Here is an 18,448-nt window from a genome sequence, read left to right as displayed (position 1 = left end):
CTAGAAGAAAAAAGCAGAATACCTTTATCAACTGACAAGAAAAAGAGAAGGAGCCAGGCTACATGTGTGCAGTATTTCCTTCCAAACTCATCAAAAAGACTTTACCCACTTCCTCTAGCGAGTGAAGTGGCAGAGAGACGCCAGAGTGTTCGGTACATGTAGCTATTCCTCAAAATAAAAAAAGAAGATGAATAGAGAAAAATAATCTCCTTCATACGTTTTGGTGTTTTGAAAGTACAATAAGTGTGTTGTGTTAAAGTCAGTAGTTTTAAAGAAGAAAAAAAAATATGAAAAAATAAAGAACCTCAATTATAGTTTCTATATATTTTCACTGTTCCTTGCTAGTGACTCAGTAATAAATATTCAGAGCTCTCTCTAACAGTTCATTTGCTCTGGAATTCCTATCCATGCCCCATGATTGTCTTTGATTTTTCTCCCCCTTTTGGAGCCTTCCTACCCTTATGCAACATTTGGTCATGGAAAACTCACAAGAATAGCATCCCACAATTTTACAATTTTACTCTCAAAAGTTCTTCCATTAAAACTTTTTTTTCTTTTTGTTGGGGCTTCCCTGGTGGCGCAGTGGTTGAGAGTCCACCTGCTGAGGCAGGGGACATGGGTTCGTGCCCCAGTCCGGGAAGATCCCACATGCCGCGGAGCGGCTAGGCTCGTGAACCATGGCCTCTGAGCCTGCGCGTCCGGAGCCTGTGCTCTGCAACAGGAGAGGCCACAACAGTGAAAGGCCCGTGTACCGCAAATAAATAAATAAACTTTTTTTCTTTTTGTTAACTCATCTCAACTAGTAACATGTTTGTCTCTCGAAGGACATACTAACTTCATTACAGTAAACGTGAAAGAGGGTTTACTGGGGAATGTTACAAACACAACACATATAATGCTTCACAGTTTCATTAATCCACAAAGAGTGATGCTTTGGCTGGCACATCTGGACTGGGTGACCACAGAAAGTGCTCAGCAGACAGAGACCCCCACTTCCCCAATGCAATATAAATATGGGAGGGAGCAGCCAATAAGTGGCTTTGTTAGAAAATATGGCTTCTGAGTCTAGCCTCTGGTATTCCCTGTTCTTCCATTGAGCTCACTCAGACCTGTGGAGTCAACCTTCTTAGTAAGCTATCAAAAGAAAAGAGGAAATGAGTCCTCAAAGAAAATAAAATTTATCCCTTCTTACTGCCTCAAAATCTTAGTAGGTGTTAATGGCTTAATATATTGATAGTTTATATTAACTGAATTAAATTTTAATGATTATTTTAAAAATATCTCCTGGAGATAATGTCTTAACTCAGAGGTGTGACTGCAGTGGTAGGAATATCTAACAGGGAGGATATGTAGGTAGACTCTGAGCAGTCTTCCAACTGCCAAATGTCAGTCACTGACTACCACGTCACTTCCCACTAGAGGGTAAAGAATGCTCCGACTGTCAGAATCTGCCATAATCTACTTACACATCAGCTGAAAAGCTGCGTGGAAGTATGTTTGTTTTCTATTTAGCAGTAACATACATATTCCACAGATGTACTCATGAGTGCAAATGAGAGAATGTTTCATTTTCTCTCTCAAGGGTACACTTAACAAGGAGCTAAGATCTTTTCAATTGGCGACGTTTAACATGGGACATATTCTGGTAAAGGCATGGCTAAAGGAGTGATAAGAAGAACACTTACTTTTTATAATGTGATTATTTAGGTTGTGGAGGAAAGGGATATTTCCTCTATGATGCATCATTTAGCATAATTATTGATTATTTTTTAGCTATTTATATGTGGATGTCATTTGGGTATACAGAAACAAATTACTTTTAGGAGTAAGGAGAAAATTTGTAATTTTCTAGGTAGGATGACTGTGTAGTCACATAGGTTACAAATGTGTTTTTTAACTTATCAGGACAATCCCCTCCCCCTGCCCCTTTTAAAATCAAAACCTCCTGTGGAAAATCAATGTATAAAACTCTAATAACGAGGCTCCTCTCTTTGGAATTGTGGTGGGATATTTGGGAGCTGGATTGCCCGCCCTCACCTCCTCCCTCCTTGTCCAGGAACACTTGAAAGCATCTATAGGGGCATGATATGTTGCTTTTAAACTTAAGTACAGGAAGAAATTTTGTAAATGCTATATTTTTGATTTTTAAATTCAATACCTTCTGTGGAAAATGTTTTTGAGACCTTTAAAAGTTACAGTGTTCGAAAGAATATTATGAAATAATCTGTAATATGTCAAAATGTTCTTACTATTTTTAACAGCAGCATTTTTATACAATATATTATGTTGAAAATAAGTGGAATGTAACTCACAGGGAGTGTGAAAAGCTGAATAGTTTTTAGCTGCAATAATGCTACATAATCAAGAAACTCAAAATCTTGGGAGCTTAAAACAACAAATGCTGAATTTTCCTGATCCGAGGTCTGCAGGTTGTTTGAGACAGCTCGGCTTCATGATGTCGTTTACCTGGGCTTGACTTCAGGCTGTGAGTTAAAGTCATGCCTGATCCATTTTCTTCAGTCAGTGGCCACTCAAGGTATGTTCTTTTCATGATGCAAACAGAAATACAGGGACCAAGTCTTGTCATGAAAGAACATTTAAAGCCTTTGCTTGCCTCAGTGTGAAAATATTCCATTGATTAAAGCAAGACACATGGACAAGCCTAAGAGCTCTATTAGTGGCTTTGAGTAAGAAGTAATGCCATTTGAGTAAGCAGATATACTCTGTATACTTTAATAGGAAGAATTGCAAAGCCATATGGCAAAAGACTTGCATGTATATTTCTTTAGCATTGACAAACTACAGAATTTGGAATAATAATCCAGACCAAAATTATCAAAGGCAAGTACAGACAAAAACCAAACTCAACATTTATCATGGACACTTCAAGACAAATAGGGTATACTAAATCCACAATGTACTTATTAGACAACATACTTACAAGTACACGCACACTTTCCACTACCATAATTCTAAGATTATGTAGTTTCCTTTTATAGTTAATTATTATAGTTAGCAATAACTTTTAGTGATAATTCCTTCCAGGGTATTATCCACATGAGCCAGAAGATTCGAACATGTGCGTGTGATGAGTATTTATTGTTCATCCCTGTCAAGCATCCCCACCTCCTTTAGTGGTAACAGTACATAAGTTTCCTGGTAAGAAGCCACACAGAGACCATGTTTCACCCATTCTGTTAAGGCACAGTTAGCCTTATTTCTCACCTGCAGGGGTAGGCATGTGATCTATGCTGGAACAATCAGGACATTCCATTCCCTTGTTGCAGTGTTTGGTTCAGGGGTAGGTTTATATGCCGAGCCAGACCAATTAAGAGTCAGTCTTGAGTCTTTGGCTTACACTGTTGGGAAAGAGGTGCTTACTTTTTTCTCTGAGTTTGCCAGTCTGCTTGGAAGTAAGCTTGACACTGCGTTTGACCAGTTTTGCCATGGTGTGGGAAAATCCTGCCTGAGAATGAAGCCAAGACACTGGAAAGCAGAGCCAAGAGATGGAGACAGAAAATGTCTTGAGGTTTCTTTGAGCTTTTAATTCCAGTCCGAAGCCATCTGTATCCCTTAACTTCCCAGTGACAAAGCTAACAAATTGTTCTTGATTGTTTTTGCCACTTGAAATCCAAAACATTCATACTAAAACCTATGCTTCTTTTTGCTCTGTGGTCTCTCTCCAAAATTTTCTTTTTCTGGGCTCACTTGTCATATCACTTTGCTAGCACACACATGACCCCTCATTTCAAGGGTCATGTACTCCATGTCATCTTAATGTTTCACTATATCCTGGACTCACACTTAATTCATTTGTTATTTCTCCTGAAAGTGCAGATTTGCTAAATAAAAGGGGTTCTTTAGCCAATAACTTTGTTTCCTCCGTTAGGTTTCATATCAACTCTCTGGTCTCAGTGAAGATGTGTCTGAAGATTCACATGTTTCATTGTATGTCTCAAACTCTGACTCCACTCATTTCCTGTGGCACTGACAGCTTGCCCTCAAAGTCTTCCAGATTCTCTATCTGGAAGATGTGATGCCATGTCTCAGACGTGATTGTATTCTCCTGAACCGTGTGGCACCAGCCATCTTCCTCCTTTATATTGTGGCTTCCTTGATGCCTGCTAAGCTACCATGTGAAACTGTCTTTTGACTAATATAGACCACCAGCCCTTTCCCTGCTGATGCAATTTCTCCTTGTGCAGAGACCACGCTGTTGAGGCCACATTTCCACGCCAAAGCCGCTATTAGAGCTCTTTAGTGCCAAAGTCTTTTTCTGTTTGGGAAGAATCTCTTTCCTGCAACACTATGTTGCATAAGTCTCAGATCAGTGTTGCCTTTTAATTCAAATGTATCACAAAGAATTTCAGTATATATGTGTTTGTTCCTTCTCCAGACTTTAGCAATCAGTCTGTGGGAATTTGACCACAATCCATCTGAGAGACAGAGGCATTAGAGGACTCAGACTCCTCCCTCCTTTCCCTTAACCGTTTGATCAGGTTTTGCCTTTATTTCTTTATGAGTTATTTCTTCAAGGTTTCCTGATTTCTTGGGAAAGAGAGAGGTCTTGTCTCTCTCAGTCCTTTTTTATTGGTTGAATTGTATCATTATTACAGCTTCTGATCATGTTGAGAATCCCTCCACTAAACATTTCTGACTGGATACACTGCGCTCATGGATTTTTATGGACATTAAATTTACAGTCTGCATTCTACGATACCACTCCATTATCTCCTCTTATCCTTAGAAAAACAACAAACAAATATATCACTGTAAATTAAGATCACAGAACCTCAACACTTAAATAGAATGGAGCATACCCTGTAGCCAGGCAGAAAAGCAGAAACACTTTAGAATTCTCAATGGTTCCATCATTCACTGTTAGAAATTAGAGCGCTGTTAGAATTATTTCAATCATCGGATGTATTCTTTGTTTCCTTTTTTGATTATCTGGAATTGTCACTCTGGACTCACTTTGGCACCTAACCCTGCTGCAAACCTCCTGCCCAACCTATCTATAAATCATTCTACTGAGAATAGACTTGTTGCTTCGCTTAGTTAACCTAATGTATTTACAAGATTAGCAATACAACTTAAATGCATCAGTGCTTATATTTTGAAATATGCCTGATCTCAGTACTGTGATCATTAGCACTTAAGACCTTACCGTATCATATCTGAACTCAAAGTCTTTCACAGTGACACTGCTTTTGATGGTAAAACCCACAGTTTCCAAAACATCCAGGACATCAGGAAAGATGTTCTGGTACAACATCGTCACCTAGGGGTTTGCTCAGGTGTTCTGTGGTGCAGTGGTGGACGGAATTAGTCTAAAGATCTTATGTCTGGTCAGATTTGGGTCCTGTGATTATGTCCTAATGGAAGAGAAACCACAGAATTACCTTCTCTAAACTTAATGTCTTGATGTAGCTAATATTTTATGGTTGTACGTTTTATTAATATCTATCCACCTCAGAATAAAATGTCATACTGAAATTTCTTTTATTATTTTTTCATTTTAAAATTTTATTTATTTGTTTGTTTACTTATTTATTCTTTTTTGGCTGCATTGAGTCTTCGTTGCTGCACCTGGGCTTTCTCTAGTTACGGCAAACGGGAGCTACTCTTTATTTATCTATCTATCTATTTATTTATTTATTTATTCGTGTTTGGCTGCATTGGGTCTTTGTTGCTGTGCGTGAGCTTTCTCTAGTTGTTGCGAGCAGGGGCTACTCTTCCTTGATGTGCATGGGCTTCTCATTGCACTGGCTTCTCTGCTTGCAGAGCACGGGGTCTAGGCGCACGGGCTTCAGCAGTTGTGGCACGTGGACTCAGTAGTTGTAGCTCACGGGCTGTAGAGCACAGGCTCAGTAGTTGTGGCTCATGGGCTTAGTTGCTCCGCGGCATGTGGGATCTTCCCAGACCAGGGCTCAAACCCGTGTCCTCTGCATTGGCAGGCGGATTCTTAACCACTGTGCCAGCAGGGAAGTCCTCATATTGAAATTTCTTAAGGCAGAAACTTAAATAACTAAAAACTTTGGTTGGGACTGAAACCAGAACTGAATTGAATAATTCCGTTTCTGTTTGAAATCGAAACATTACAAATGCTTGCACTAGATAGTTAAGACAATATTTTGACTGTGAAATCAGTTGGCCCTAATTGTTATTTTCCTTCTATTAGTGAAGGACTTAAAAAAAAGATCTAATCCTAGTTAAATAACACATGATTACAGACTTTGTAGATATATATAATGCCAGATGTTTAAAAAGGTTAATATTCCCTCAATAAGGAAAACATTGTTATAAAAGGTCACTTAGATGGTATTGCTGGGAGATTTTATGGATGTTCTTCACCTGTTTAACATTTTTACTGATAGTTCTTTTCAGATTACAAATAAACAGTTTGTGCTCTAAGTATGTATTCATGTTAACATTTACTTTGTAAAATATGCTTCTTACAGGAATACAGTTTTACTTTACTCTCCCTTTTATCACACACTGTTTAGCTGTGCTGACTGTGTGTGTGTGTGAGAGAGAGAGAGAGAGAGAGAGAGAGAGAGAGAGAGAGAGAGAGAGACTTGAGTATTCTAAGCTTTTTCCTACCTTGGGCTTTTACTATTGCACTTTGTTCTATCTAGATTTCTCTTTCTCTGATCTTCAAATAACTAGCTCCTTCTAGACCTACAAATTCTAGTTGAAAATCACTTTCTTGAAGATACCTTCCCAGATTATTCAGTCTAAAATACCCTGATGGTGAAGTCATTTTCTATTTCATTACACTGTTATTTCATATTAGTTCTTATTGCCATCTTGAAGTTTTATTATTAACTCATGTATTTTCTGTTTTTCCACTAGAATGTAAGCTGCTCAAGAATAAAATATTGTCCATCTTCTACATCATTGTATCCTGAGTATCATCCATGTGCTTAGCAAAAAGCAGGCACTCAGTTAATGCTTGTTGAATGAATGGACTTCTTCCCGCCTGTAGTATATTCTCTATATTAATGTACAGGATTTCGTGTACATTAAGAAGGAAAATGGATGCAAATTTATTAATGTAGTGTTTGATCAGGTAGAAGAGATATTTGGTTATAAGAAATAAGAGAGAGAGAGAGAGAAAAAAAGCCACACTCGACTGCTATAGCCAATGCATTAAGCACAGGATTCGATGGAGGGGGGAGGGGGGAGGGGAAAGGTCTGTTGCCTCAATGCATGGGCATCCATCTTCCAAATAGTTTCTTAAATCTTAATCCAGAAATTGAAATAACTACAAATTTTCTTTGAAGGTGAAACCAGAACTGAATTGAATATTCTGTTTCTTCTTGAAATTGAAACATTACAAATGTTTGCAATAGATAGTTCAGGCAAAATTTTCACTGTGAATTCAGTTGGCCCTAATTGTTAATCTCCTTCGTTTACTGAAGGACTTAAGAAATATGATCGAATCCTAGTTAAATAATACATGATTACAGACGTTTTATATACATATAGATATATAGGAGCTTCCGGGAAGATGTATAGGAGTAAGACGCGGAGATCACCTTCCTCCTCACAGATACACTAGAAATACATCTACACGTGGAACAACTCCTACAGAACACCTACTGAACGCTGGCAGAAGACCTCAGACCTCCCAAACGGCAAGAAACGCCCCCCCCACCCCCACCCCACGTACCTGGGTAGGGCAAAAGAAAAAAGAATAAACAGAGACAAAAGGATAGGGACGGGACCTGCACCAGGAGGGAGCTGTGAAGGAGGAAAGGTTTCCACACACTAGGAAGCCCCTTCGCGGGCGGAGACTGCGGCTGGCGGAGGGGGAAAGCTTCGGAGCCGCGGAGGAGAGCGCAGCAACAGGGGTGCGGGGGGCAAAGCGGGGAGATTCCCGCACAGAGGATCGGTGCCGACCGGCACTCACCAGCCCGAGAGGCTTGTCTGCTCCCCCGCCGGGGCGGGCGGGGCTGGGAGCTGAGGCTCGGGCTTCGTTCGGAGCGCAGGGAGAGGACTGTTGTTGGCGGCGTGAACACAGCCTGCAGGGGGTTAGTGGGCCACGGCTGGCCGGGAGGGAGTCCGGGTAAAAGTCTGGACCTGCCGAAGAGGCAAGAGACTTTTACTTCCCTCTTTGTTTCCTGGTGCGCGAGGAGAGGGAATTAAGAACGCTGCTTAAAGGAGCTCCAGAGACGGGCGCGAGCTGCGGCTAAAAGCGCGGACCCCAGAGACAGGCATGAGACGCTAAGGTTGCTCTGCCGCCGCCACCAAGAAGCCTGTGTGCGAGCACAGGTCACTATCCACACCCCCATTCCGGGGAGCCTGTGCAGCCCGCCACTGCCAGAGTCCCGGGATCCAGGGACAACTCCCCCGGGAGAACACGCGGCGCGCTTCAGGCTGGTGCAATGTCACGCCGGCCTCTGCCGCCGCAGGCTCGCCCTGCACTCCGTGCCCCTCCCTACCCCCCGGCCTGAGTGAGCCAGAGCCCCCGAATCAGCGGCTCCTTTAACCCCGTCCTGTCTGAGCGAAGAACAGACGCCCTCCGGCGACCTACACGCAGAGGCGGGGCCAAATCCGAAGCTGAGCCCCTGGGATCTGTGAGAACAAAGAAGAGAAAGGGAAATCTCTCCCAGCAGCCTCAGAAGAGCGGATTAAAGCTCCACAATCAACTTGATGTACCCTGCATCTGTGGAATACATGAATAGACAACGAGTCATCCCAAATTGAGGAGGTGGACTTTGAGAGCAAGATTTATGATTTTTCCCCTTTTCCTCTTTCTGTGAGTGTGTATCTGTATGCTTCTGTGTGAGATTTTGTCTGTATAGCTTTGCTTCCACCATTTGTCCTAGGGTTCTATCCGTCCTTTTTTTTTCTCTCTTAATTATTTTTTTTATTTTAATAACTTTATTACATTTTATCTTACTTTATTTTATTTTACCTTATCTTCTTTCTTTCATTTTTTCCTTACTTCCCTCCTTCCTTCTTTCCTTCCTCCCTCCTTCCCTCCCTCCCTCCTTTCTTTCTTTTCTTTTCTTTCTTTCTTTCTTCTTTCTTTCCTTCTACTAATTCTTTCTTTCTACTTTTTCTCCCTTTTATTCTGAGCCGTGTGGATGAAAGGCTCTTGGTGCTGCAGCCAGGAGTCAGTGTTATGCCTCTGAGGTGGGAGAGCCAACTTCAGGACACTGGTCAACAAGAGACCTCCCAGCTCCACATAATATCAAAAGGCGAAAATCTCCCAGAGATCTCCATCTCAACACCAGCACCCAGCTTCACTCAACGACCAGCAAGCTACAGTGCTGGACATCCTATGCCAAACAACTAGCAAGACAGGAACACAACCCCACCCATTAGCAGAGAGGCTGCCTAAAATCATAATAAGTCCACAGACACCCCAAAACACACCAACAGACGTGGACCTGCCCACCAGAAAGACAAGATCCAGCCTCATCCACCAGAACACAGGCACTAGTCCCCTCCACCAGGAAGCCTACACAACCCACTGAACCAACCTTAGCCACTGGGGACAGACACCAAAAACAACAGGAACTACGAACGTGCAGCCTCCAAAAAGGAGACCCCAAACACAGTAAGATAAGGAAAATAAGAAGTCAGAAAAACACACAGCAGATGAAGGAGCAAGATAAAATCCCACCAGACCTAACAAATTAAGAGGAAATAGGCAGTCTACCTGAAAAAGAATTCAGAATAATGATAGTAAAGATGATCCAAAATCTTGGAAATAGAATAGACAAAATGCAAGAAACATTTAACAAGGACCTAGAAGAACTAAAGATGAAACAAACAACGATGAACAACACAATAAATGAGATATATAAAATGCCAGATGTTTAAAAATGGTTAATATTCCCTCAAAAAGGAAAACATTCTTCTAAAAGGTCATTTAGGTGTTATTCCTGGGAGATTTTATGGCTGTTCTTCACCTGTTTAACATTATTATCGATAGTTCTTTTCAGATTATGAATAAATGGTTTGTGCTCTGTTTATTCATGTTAACATTTACATTGTAAAATATGCTTCTTACAGGAATATAAATAGTTGCTGGAAAGAACACCGACAGCTTGAAAGCAAAATGAAGCTCTTTCTATTGCTTTCAGCCATTGGATTCTGCTGGGCTCAGTATGCCCCAAATACCGAATCTGGACGGACATCTATTGTCCATCTGTTTGAGTGGCGCTGGGTTGATATTGCTCTTGAATGTGAGCGATACTTAGCTCCCAAAGCATTTGGAGGGGTTCAGGTGGGTATTGTTCACAGTATAAATTGCAGACTTCGCTGTGCTTAGAGTAAATGGTATTATGCTCTGTGTCTGTGAAGCTGGGACAACATTTTACTTCACAAATAAGTACTCTAAGTAAAACAGTTTTCTGAGGAAGAAAAAAAATTGAAATTGTTGGCAACTTCATGTTTTATTTCTAATACAATATTTTTTTCAGCAGGACATTTCCAATGTGAAGTTAATATTTTCTAATGGTTGTTAAGGAATGTGGCTGCAAATACAAAGATTCAGAAACAATTTTAGACTCTTGAGTCATTTCTAGAACATTCAGTGACACAAAGTAAGCTGTAATTTGATACTTACTACTGTTGTTTTATTTGTAGGTTTCCTCACCCAATGAAAATGCGATAATTAATAATCCTTCAAGACCTTGGTGGGAAAGGTACCAACCAGTTAGCTACAAGTTATGTACAAGATCAGGAAATGAGAATGAATTCAAAGACATGGTGACTAGATGTAACAACGTTGGTGTAAGTGAATTAAAGTTCCCTTTAAAAGTATTATATAGAAAAAGGATTTCTCTCTCTTGCCTCCTCTTCCTTTCAAGCAGAACAATTTTCATATATTTTAAAATTTTACTTCATGCTTTAGCCATAAATTAAAATGTGATTGTTGCCTTATGTTCAGCTTTTGTAAATATTTATTTATGCACTAAAGAAGATGTAAGAAAAAGTTTAAGGCCACGAACTTACTCGTACAGCAAAATATCACCTTTTAACCCTCCTGGCTGCATACGTTTCTGAGGAACACTTTTACAGTTAGGAATCGGAAATTCCAGTTACAGTATTGGCGTTACTTTTATGTGACTTGTGTCTTCACCCGTAAGTCCCAGGTCTTTCTTCCTATAGGTTCTTTGATGGTAAATAATTATTTTCTCTTTGATGAGGAGCATAACAAGAGACAATACTTACTGATCCTAAATAGATAGTAGAGACTGGCTTTTTATTTCTTAGGATGACCCATGGAAATTACAAAAAACAATCATCTCTCCTGCCTCATCTGATTCTTTTCTCCTGCCCCTCCCCGCCAAAAAAAAAAGAGTCTTTGCATTTTTTCACAGTTATGGTAGTTTTGGGTTCTCTTAATTTATCATATATGTAAATATTCGACCAAGTGGCTAGAATGCATGTAGGGCTTTAGTTCCCAATTATTTCCTTTCACATTTGACTGTTGCTCTTCTAGGAAGGTAAGTTATAAAATAACAAAGAGATATTTTGGAGTGATATTAATGTGCTGTAAACTCAAATTAATACCATTATAAATTTCTACCTCTCTCTAAGTCTCATTGAAATAGAAATTTGGCCTTTCAGGTCCGTATTTATGTGGATGCTATAATTAATCATATGTGTGGAAATGGTGTGGCTGCAGGAACGAGCAGTACTTGTGGGAGTTACTTCAACCCTGGAACTGAGGATTTTCCAGCAGTCCCGTACTCTGGTTGGGATTTTAATGATGGTAAATGTAAAACTAGAAGTGGAGAAATTGAGAGCTATAATGATGCTTCTCAGGTAATTAGCAAAAAGAGCTGTCTATGTCATTTATTATCCACATGTAGCTTATTGATCCATTTTAAATATTAGTTGAGATTCCTTAGAACAGAATTCTAAGCCTGACTGTTCAAACAAAGAATCTCAAATCGATATTTAAAACATTTTTCCCAATTAAAGTTTTCACAATAAAAAAGCTCATCCACTGTATTTCCTACATTCTCCATTTTTATACTAGAAAATGTTTCAAAGGTATGTCCATACTAGAATGTCAGTATCCCCAGAGACCAAAGCAAAGAAGACACTATAGAAATATCCATTAATGAATAAATGAATGAATAATCAAATGGATTCTCAGGCAAAGGTGATGCTTTATATACCAATCACAACATTTTTTACCTCAATAGGTCCGAGATTGTCGTCTGGTTGGTCTTCTTGATCTTGCACTGGAGAAAGATTATGTGCGCTCCACAATTGCTGAATATCTGAACCGTCTCATTGACATTGGTGTAGCAGGGTTCAGAATTGATGCCGCTAAGCACATGTGGCCTGGAGACATGAAGGCAATTTTGGATAAACTGCATAATCTAAACAAAAGATGGTTCCCTGCAGGAAGTAAACCTTTCATTTACCAGGAGGTACATCAATACACATATGTGCAGATAAAACAAAGATTCATCAGAAAATAAATGGCAGATTTCATTAAAAGTGCAATTTCTGTAGGATAATGGCTGACTCATGTATACGGAGGAATGTTCCTTAAACTCCTTTGATTCAGAGACAGCACGTCTGACTCTATCACGGGAGCTTTTTTATGCAAGTGCCGAGAATTTTTTAGGCTGCCAAAAGTCTCTGTGTCATGTATAATCTCCTCAGAGACCATTATAGAACACAGATAAGAATATAGTTGCTGTCTTGAGCCAGGCTATGTGACTTAAATTCTTGGCTGTAGTGCTGTTAGCTGTGTCTGTTTAGGCAAATTGATTAACCTTTCTGAGCAACAATTTTTTCAAAGTTTATCGAAAGGAATAATGATAATGGTTATGTCTTTGTTTTCTTTGGAGAACTAAAGAGGTAATATTTAGCAAGCACTTAGAAATATTGCCAGCTGGATATTAAGTGCTCTATAAGTGTGAGCTATTCTTATCATTTATGTGCAAGAGTAAATTAGGTCAGCATTCTCACAGGACAACAGGTTATTTTGTCATGTTACTTTTAATATTGTAGCATAGATTTTAACAAAGGAAAATAAGAATCTTAACATAAGCAAAAGGATTTGGGTCATTTCACATAACATAAATAGCATAAAGTTATTTTCTATATAATAGTAACTCGTTAATTAAAATTCTTTTCAACTCTTATTTAAAATGATATTTTCTTCTTGATTTCTACTAGGTAATTGATTTGGGTGGTGAGCCAATTAAAAGCAGTGAGTACTTTGGAAATGGCCGTGTGACAGAATTTAAATATGGTGCAAAACTAGGCACAGTTCTGCGCAAGTGGAATGGAGAGAAGATGTCTTACTTAAAGTAAGTGAAATACAATTGATCCTTTGAAGTATTTCACAGATTTATTTGTGATATTACCCAACATGAATTTTCCTCTTTAAGCCTTTTTATTTAGACAACATCCAAGGATTCATTTACTAATAGCAAGTGTCAGAGTTCCCCAAACACCAATTGATCATCATTATTTAGAACGTCAATCATGAGGAAGTAATTTTAGAGATCCAAAACATCACATAGAGATTTTAATCCTGGTATTATACGTCTCTATTAGATTTGACTAATGTTTGCACATAATTTGTGCAGGCCAGGTTATTGTTAAAATGATTCTGTACTTTATGAAGTCCCTACAATGTGGTCGTCCTGTAGAATTATTAATCAATTAATTAATTTCAAATATTAAAATATTTATATTATAACAATATAATATTGAAGCCTTATTTAAAAACAGTTTGCCATTGTGTATAAAATGATAAGAATGTTGAACCTTCTACAGTCCATCTAAATTATAATTTAGTGAAACTTCTAAAATAACTTTTATAACAAAAATCTTATACCTGTAACATGAATGTAAGTCAAGTAATTCCTACATATATACATGCATGAAATGAATTTGTAGATAATATATCTATATAGTTTCTATTTTGAAAGCCCTACAGAATACTCATTTAATTAGAGAGAGAATTTCATTAGAGGGTTATATTCTGAACGAAATACACATGTAGGTTACTCTAAAGCTATTGTAAAAGAATACATATAGGTGCTTTTAAGATTTTTTTTTTTCTTTTTAAATAGGAACTGGGGAGAAGGCTGGGGTTTCATGCCTTCTGACAGAGCACTTGTCTTTGTTGATAACCATGACAATCAGCGAGGGAGTGGAGCTGGGGGAGCATCTATTCTTACATTCTGGGACCCTAGGTAAGAAACAAAGTTCCCCATTTTTTTTTGTTGTTGTTTTGTTTTTGTGGTACGCGGGCCTCTCACTGTTGTGGCTTCTCCTGTTGCGGAGCACAGGCTCCGGACGCGCAGGCTCAGCAGACGTGGCTTACGGGCCCAGCCGCTCCGCTGCATGTGGGATCTTCCCGGACCGGGGCACGAACCTGTGTCCCCTGCATCGGCAGGCGGACTCTCAAACACTGCGCCACCAGGGAAGCCCAAGTTCCCTATTTTTAAACCTACATTTTAATGATATTAAAAAAAATATTTTCTTCTATAATATTATAGACTGTACAAAATGGGAGTTGGATTTATGCTTGCTCATCCCTATGGATTTACACGAGTAATGTCAAGCTACCGTTGGCCAAGACATTTTGAAAATGGAAAAGTAAGTTTTGGTATTTTCCAAAATGTCTTTTCCTCAAGAAAAAGAGGTTAATTTTGTTTTAATTTCACATGATGCTATTACATTCGGTATTTTTTGTATCAAATATTTATTAAGTGTAGACCTGATGCAGAACTCTTTTAAAAATGCAGTGAATATTAAAAAAAATAATGATCTCTATGGACAAAGAGTATGTAAGCTATTTCAAAATATGACAAAGGTAGCCCCTCACCAAAGAAAACAAAACACACTTAAAAATAGGATACAGTGAGTAAAATATGCACTTCTCATAAGTACCTACTTCATAGAGTTGATATGATTACAAATTAACACTTCAAAAAAATTAAAACAGTACATGCACTACAGTACGAGCAATATAAATATTTGTTAAATACTTTTAAAGAAGTTTTTTGGAAAGCAAAGAGATGATCCAATTAGACCTAGGTTCAATAGGGAAAGTATGGTATAACAGGAAGGAAAGTATATGTGTTAAAGAAGAGACATTTGCTGACTCTGCTGGGAATGTTAAAAATGAAAAATATTTGGGTAGTATGGTAAAGACAATAATCTGAGTAATAATTTAAAAAAGACTGAGAAATAAGATTATTAAAGAATATATTTAGAAAGTTAGTGGACAGTTTTCAAACTGAAGATTTCAAATGCAACATCATATAGCAACTTCATACCTGAAGTAGAAAATTCTCTTCACTGCAAACCAGATAGATATTTATCTAGTTTGTAGTAGATTATTTTCAAATTGAGAAGTCCACTACTTTGTACAGAAACTCATTCTATTGTTAGATAGGCTTAATATTTAGAAGATGTCCCTTTATATTGAGTCAATTTCTTGTAATTCCCACTAACTGGTCTTATTTCTGATGGCTGGAGTCATGGTGTATGTCCATTTCCCCTTTTCCCATAACATTTCCAAGACTTCTCCAGGACTTGTGCATGCTAACAACTCTTAGTTTTGTCCACTATTCATCATACAACAGGATTTAAGACAGACCTTGATAAACTTCCTAGACATAATCTGTTTTATCCTATGATTATCTTTGAAAGTACCAATCAGAAACCACAATATTAAAAATTTGGTCAATTTATTAAGGGATATTGTGATGCTTTGATTAGTACATTTATTTAACAAAGAAGAATGAAAGAAACTAATATTTATTTATCAATTATCATGTGGAAAGCATTTTTACATACCTCATTTAATTTTTATAGTCACTAAGTAATATCTTCACTTTACTGAAGAGGAAAATCAGGCACCGAAGTTTTGTATATTAACTAAGTTTTTTGTAGCTAGTACTAATAGAGCCTATCTTTTAGTCCTGCTGTTTCTGACACTAAAGGCCTTGCCATTTCAGTGACATTGCACTACCTAGAGTGATATTAAGAAGTCATTGCAATTTCTTGCAAAGAAAATGAGAGGGTAAGAGAATCATAGCCTTGTTTGAAATATGGCACTAGAGAATGGGAAGTTAGGGGGAAGATAAATTCAGTAAAAATACGGAACAAGTTGAATTCTCAATGAAGACACTACAGAGACACATAAGGGACAGATTGGGTTTGGTGGACTGAATAAGGGCACATGTAATGTTAATAATGTGAGCTTTTAAAATGTATTAATTTTTTTTGTTAATTGAGGATGTTAATAATTGGATTGGGCCACCAAATAATAATGGAGTCATTAAAGAAGTTACTATTAATCCAGATACTACTTGTGGCAATGACTGGGTCTGTGAACACCGATGGCGTCAAATAAGGTAGGAATACTTATTTAGAGATATCCTCTAATAATACAGTTTCTTAACATTTTGTTTTAAACTGTTGACATATTCATCAGCATTTCCTATGCTATTTTGTGTTTAGGAACATGGTTGTGTTCCGCAATGTAGTTGATGGCCAACCTTTTACAAACTGGTGGGATAATGGTAGCAACCAAGTAGCTTTTGGAAGAGGAAACAGAGGATTCATTGTCTTTAACAATGATGACTGGTAAGTAGACATCAATTAGAAATAATATTTTGTACCAACTGTTCTTGATTTATTCTTTTCCTGTTCATTTACTTCTTTCATATCTGAAAAATCTTTTAGTCAGCAGATTAAGAAAACTTAGTGATCAGCAGAAAAATGATGATGACTCTTATTATTTTGATCTCTCTTTATAAGGGCTTTCTCTTCTAAGTAGAGTTATTTTTTGTATACTTGTGCATATCATGGGAAGATATGCACATATATATGCTAACATATACATCTCACATAAAATTCACATAATATAAAGGTTGTGAAATCCCTAGAAGACTGTCTTCTAGGACTTTTAAAATAAATAATGGAAAAATACTGCCTCAGGACGGAAATATCTTTTTTTCTGTCTCTTTTTTTTCACCTACCCTGGTATCTAGTTCTTTGGTCTTCTTTTTTCACTGTCTTTTCCTGTCTTTCTGTGGCAAATAATGCTTTTTAAAGCATATATATATATGAAGAATATATATGTTATGGTCATTGATTGACGTCAGGAGATTTTTTAGTTTTAGTTCTGAAACATCTCATTACTGGCTTTTCATTTGTGACACTTATATTCTCTGTCTCAAGTATACTGATTCCCTCACACAGAGAACTATAGCTGAGAAGACCTCTTTGCAAGCAGTTGAAATGCCTTTGCCAAAGGCTAACTTCCACTCATGCTTAGCTCACTCTAGCACAAATTATATTTTACTGACAAAAAATAAATCAAGTGTATCTCTTTCTTCCCCAAGACTCCATTGCCAGTCCTTTAATTTCTGTCTTTTGTAGATGGGAGAATCAAAATAAATTTATGGGACAGATTTGTATTTTAAAACCATATACTTCTTCATAGAAATGCGAGATTATTTTTATCTCCAGCCCAAATTTATTTGACCTTCTTGAAAAAAAAGAGGTTTTTGAAGAAATAATCATATTTAAATTCTTGACAGTAATCAGTATTTTCTTACGTTCAGATGAAGACAAATTTTAAATGTGTGTGTTTACCACAGGAATCAATTTTCTCTAAAGGAGCCAATTCAACCAAATCTTCACTGATACTCTTCAACCTTATTATTATTTTTTTAATAATATTTACTCTTGACTAGGTTACGCCTAAGTCTTCTCTTGTATATGAATATTGTTGGCCCTAAGAAAACTACTTACAGCCACTGGAGAGGCCTTTGCATTTGGATTTTATTTTCATTGAGACCTTGACTGCTTAGAGTTCTACAGCACAAAGTTAAACTCTTTGTTTTAAAGATAGTCTGTATTCTTGCTTTTAATTGTGGTGAAACCTTAAATTTTATTTTACAGGGCATTATCTTCAACTTTGCAAACTGGTCTTCCTGCTGGTACATATTGTGATGTCATTTCTGGAGATAAAATTGGTAACTATTGTACAGGAATTAAAATCTATGTTTCCGGTGATGGCAATGCTAACTTTTCTATTAGTAACTCTGCTGAAGATCCATTTATTGCGATTCATGCTGAATCTAAATTATAAAGTTTGAATTAAATATATACACACAGAGAAATAAAAGGTGTTTCTGTTCTTATATATATGTAATCTATAACTTCTCATAATTCATTAATTTTTGGTTAAAGCTCTTATAAGTAATCAACTTGAAAAACTCAGAAAGGCATAAAAAAACACATATACTTAACTAATAATAATATCATTACAATCAACATTTTGTTGTGTTTTAGAAGATTTTCATTAACCTTTTTGTCAAAGGCATTTCTAAGAACTCAGAAAAGCATATTGAAAAACATGTTTGTTGCCATTAACACCCCTTGCCCGGCTATGTATCTCTAATACATGTCTGTATTTCTTACATAGGGT

General features: G+C 37.6%; 2 protein-coding genes across 3 annotated transcripts in view; both read left to right on the top strand.

Annotated features, from left to right (window-relative positions):
- Window positions 1-10,061, top strand: part of RNPC3 (RNA binding region (RNP1, RRM) containing 3) — an 83,582-nt gene extending 73,521 nt beyond the window's left edge. For both annotated transcript variants that reach the window (XR_014296692.1, XR_014296693.1), the window contains one exon: window positions 10,030-10,061. The gene's annotated coding sequence lies outside the window, so the exon portion shown is untranslated. The remainder of the gene's footprint in view (window positions 1-10,029) is intronic.
- Window positions 1-18,126, top strand: part of LOC309822136 (pancreatic alpha-amylase) — a 34,759-nt gene extending 16,633 nt beyond the window's left edge. Inside the window, exons 3-12 of the mRNA XM_082653844.1 lie at window positions 10,030-10,243; window positions 10,606-10,752; window positions 11,593-11,790; window positions 12,177-12,407; window positions 13,165-13,298; window positions 14,070-14,192; window positions 14,499-14,598; window positions 16,246-16,364; window positions 16,471-16,596; window positions 17,920-18,126. Coding sequence (XP_082509970.1) covers window positions 10,076-10,243; window positions 10,606-10,752; window positions 11,593-11,790; window positions 12,177-12,407; window positions 13,165-13,298; window positions 14,070-14,192; window positions 14,499-14,598; window positions 16,246-16,364; window positions 16,471-16,596; window positions 17,920-18,109 — 1,536 coding nt within the window. The 5' untranslated portion in view covers window positions 10,030-10,075 and the 3' untranslated portion in view covers window positions 18,110-18,126. The remainder of the gene's footprint in view (window positions 1-10,029; window positions 10,244-10,605; window positions 10,753-11,592; window positions 11,791-12,176; window positions 12,408-13,164; window positions 13,299-14,069; window positions 14,193-14,498; window positions 14,599-16,245; window positions 16,365-16,470; window positions 16,597-17,919) is intronic.
- Window positions 18,127-18,448: the final 322 nt, after the last annotated feature.

This window comes from Grampus griseus (assembly GCF_964374135.1).
Source record: "Grampus griseus genome assembly, chromosome: 1".
Taxonomy (NCBI): Eukaryota; Metazoa; Chordata; class Mammalia; order Artiodactyla; family Delphinidae; genus Grampus; species Grampus griseus.
The sequence above is the reverse complement of the archived record's forward strand: the minus strand, read 5'-3'. Positions and strand labels throughout refer to the sequence as shown.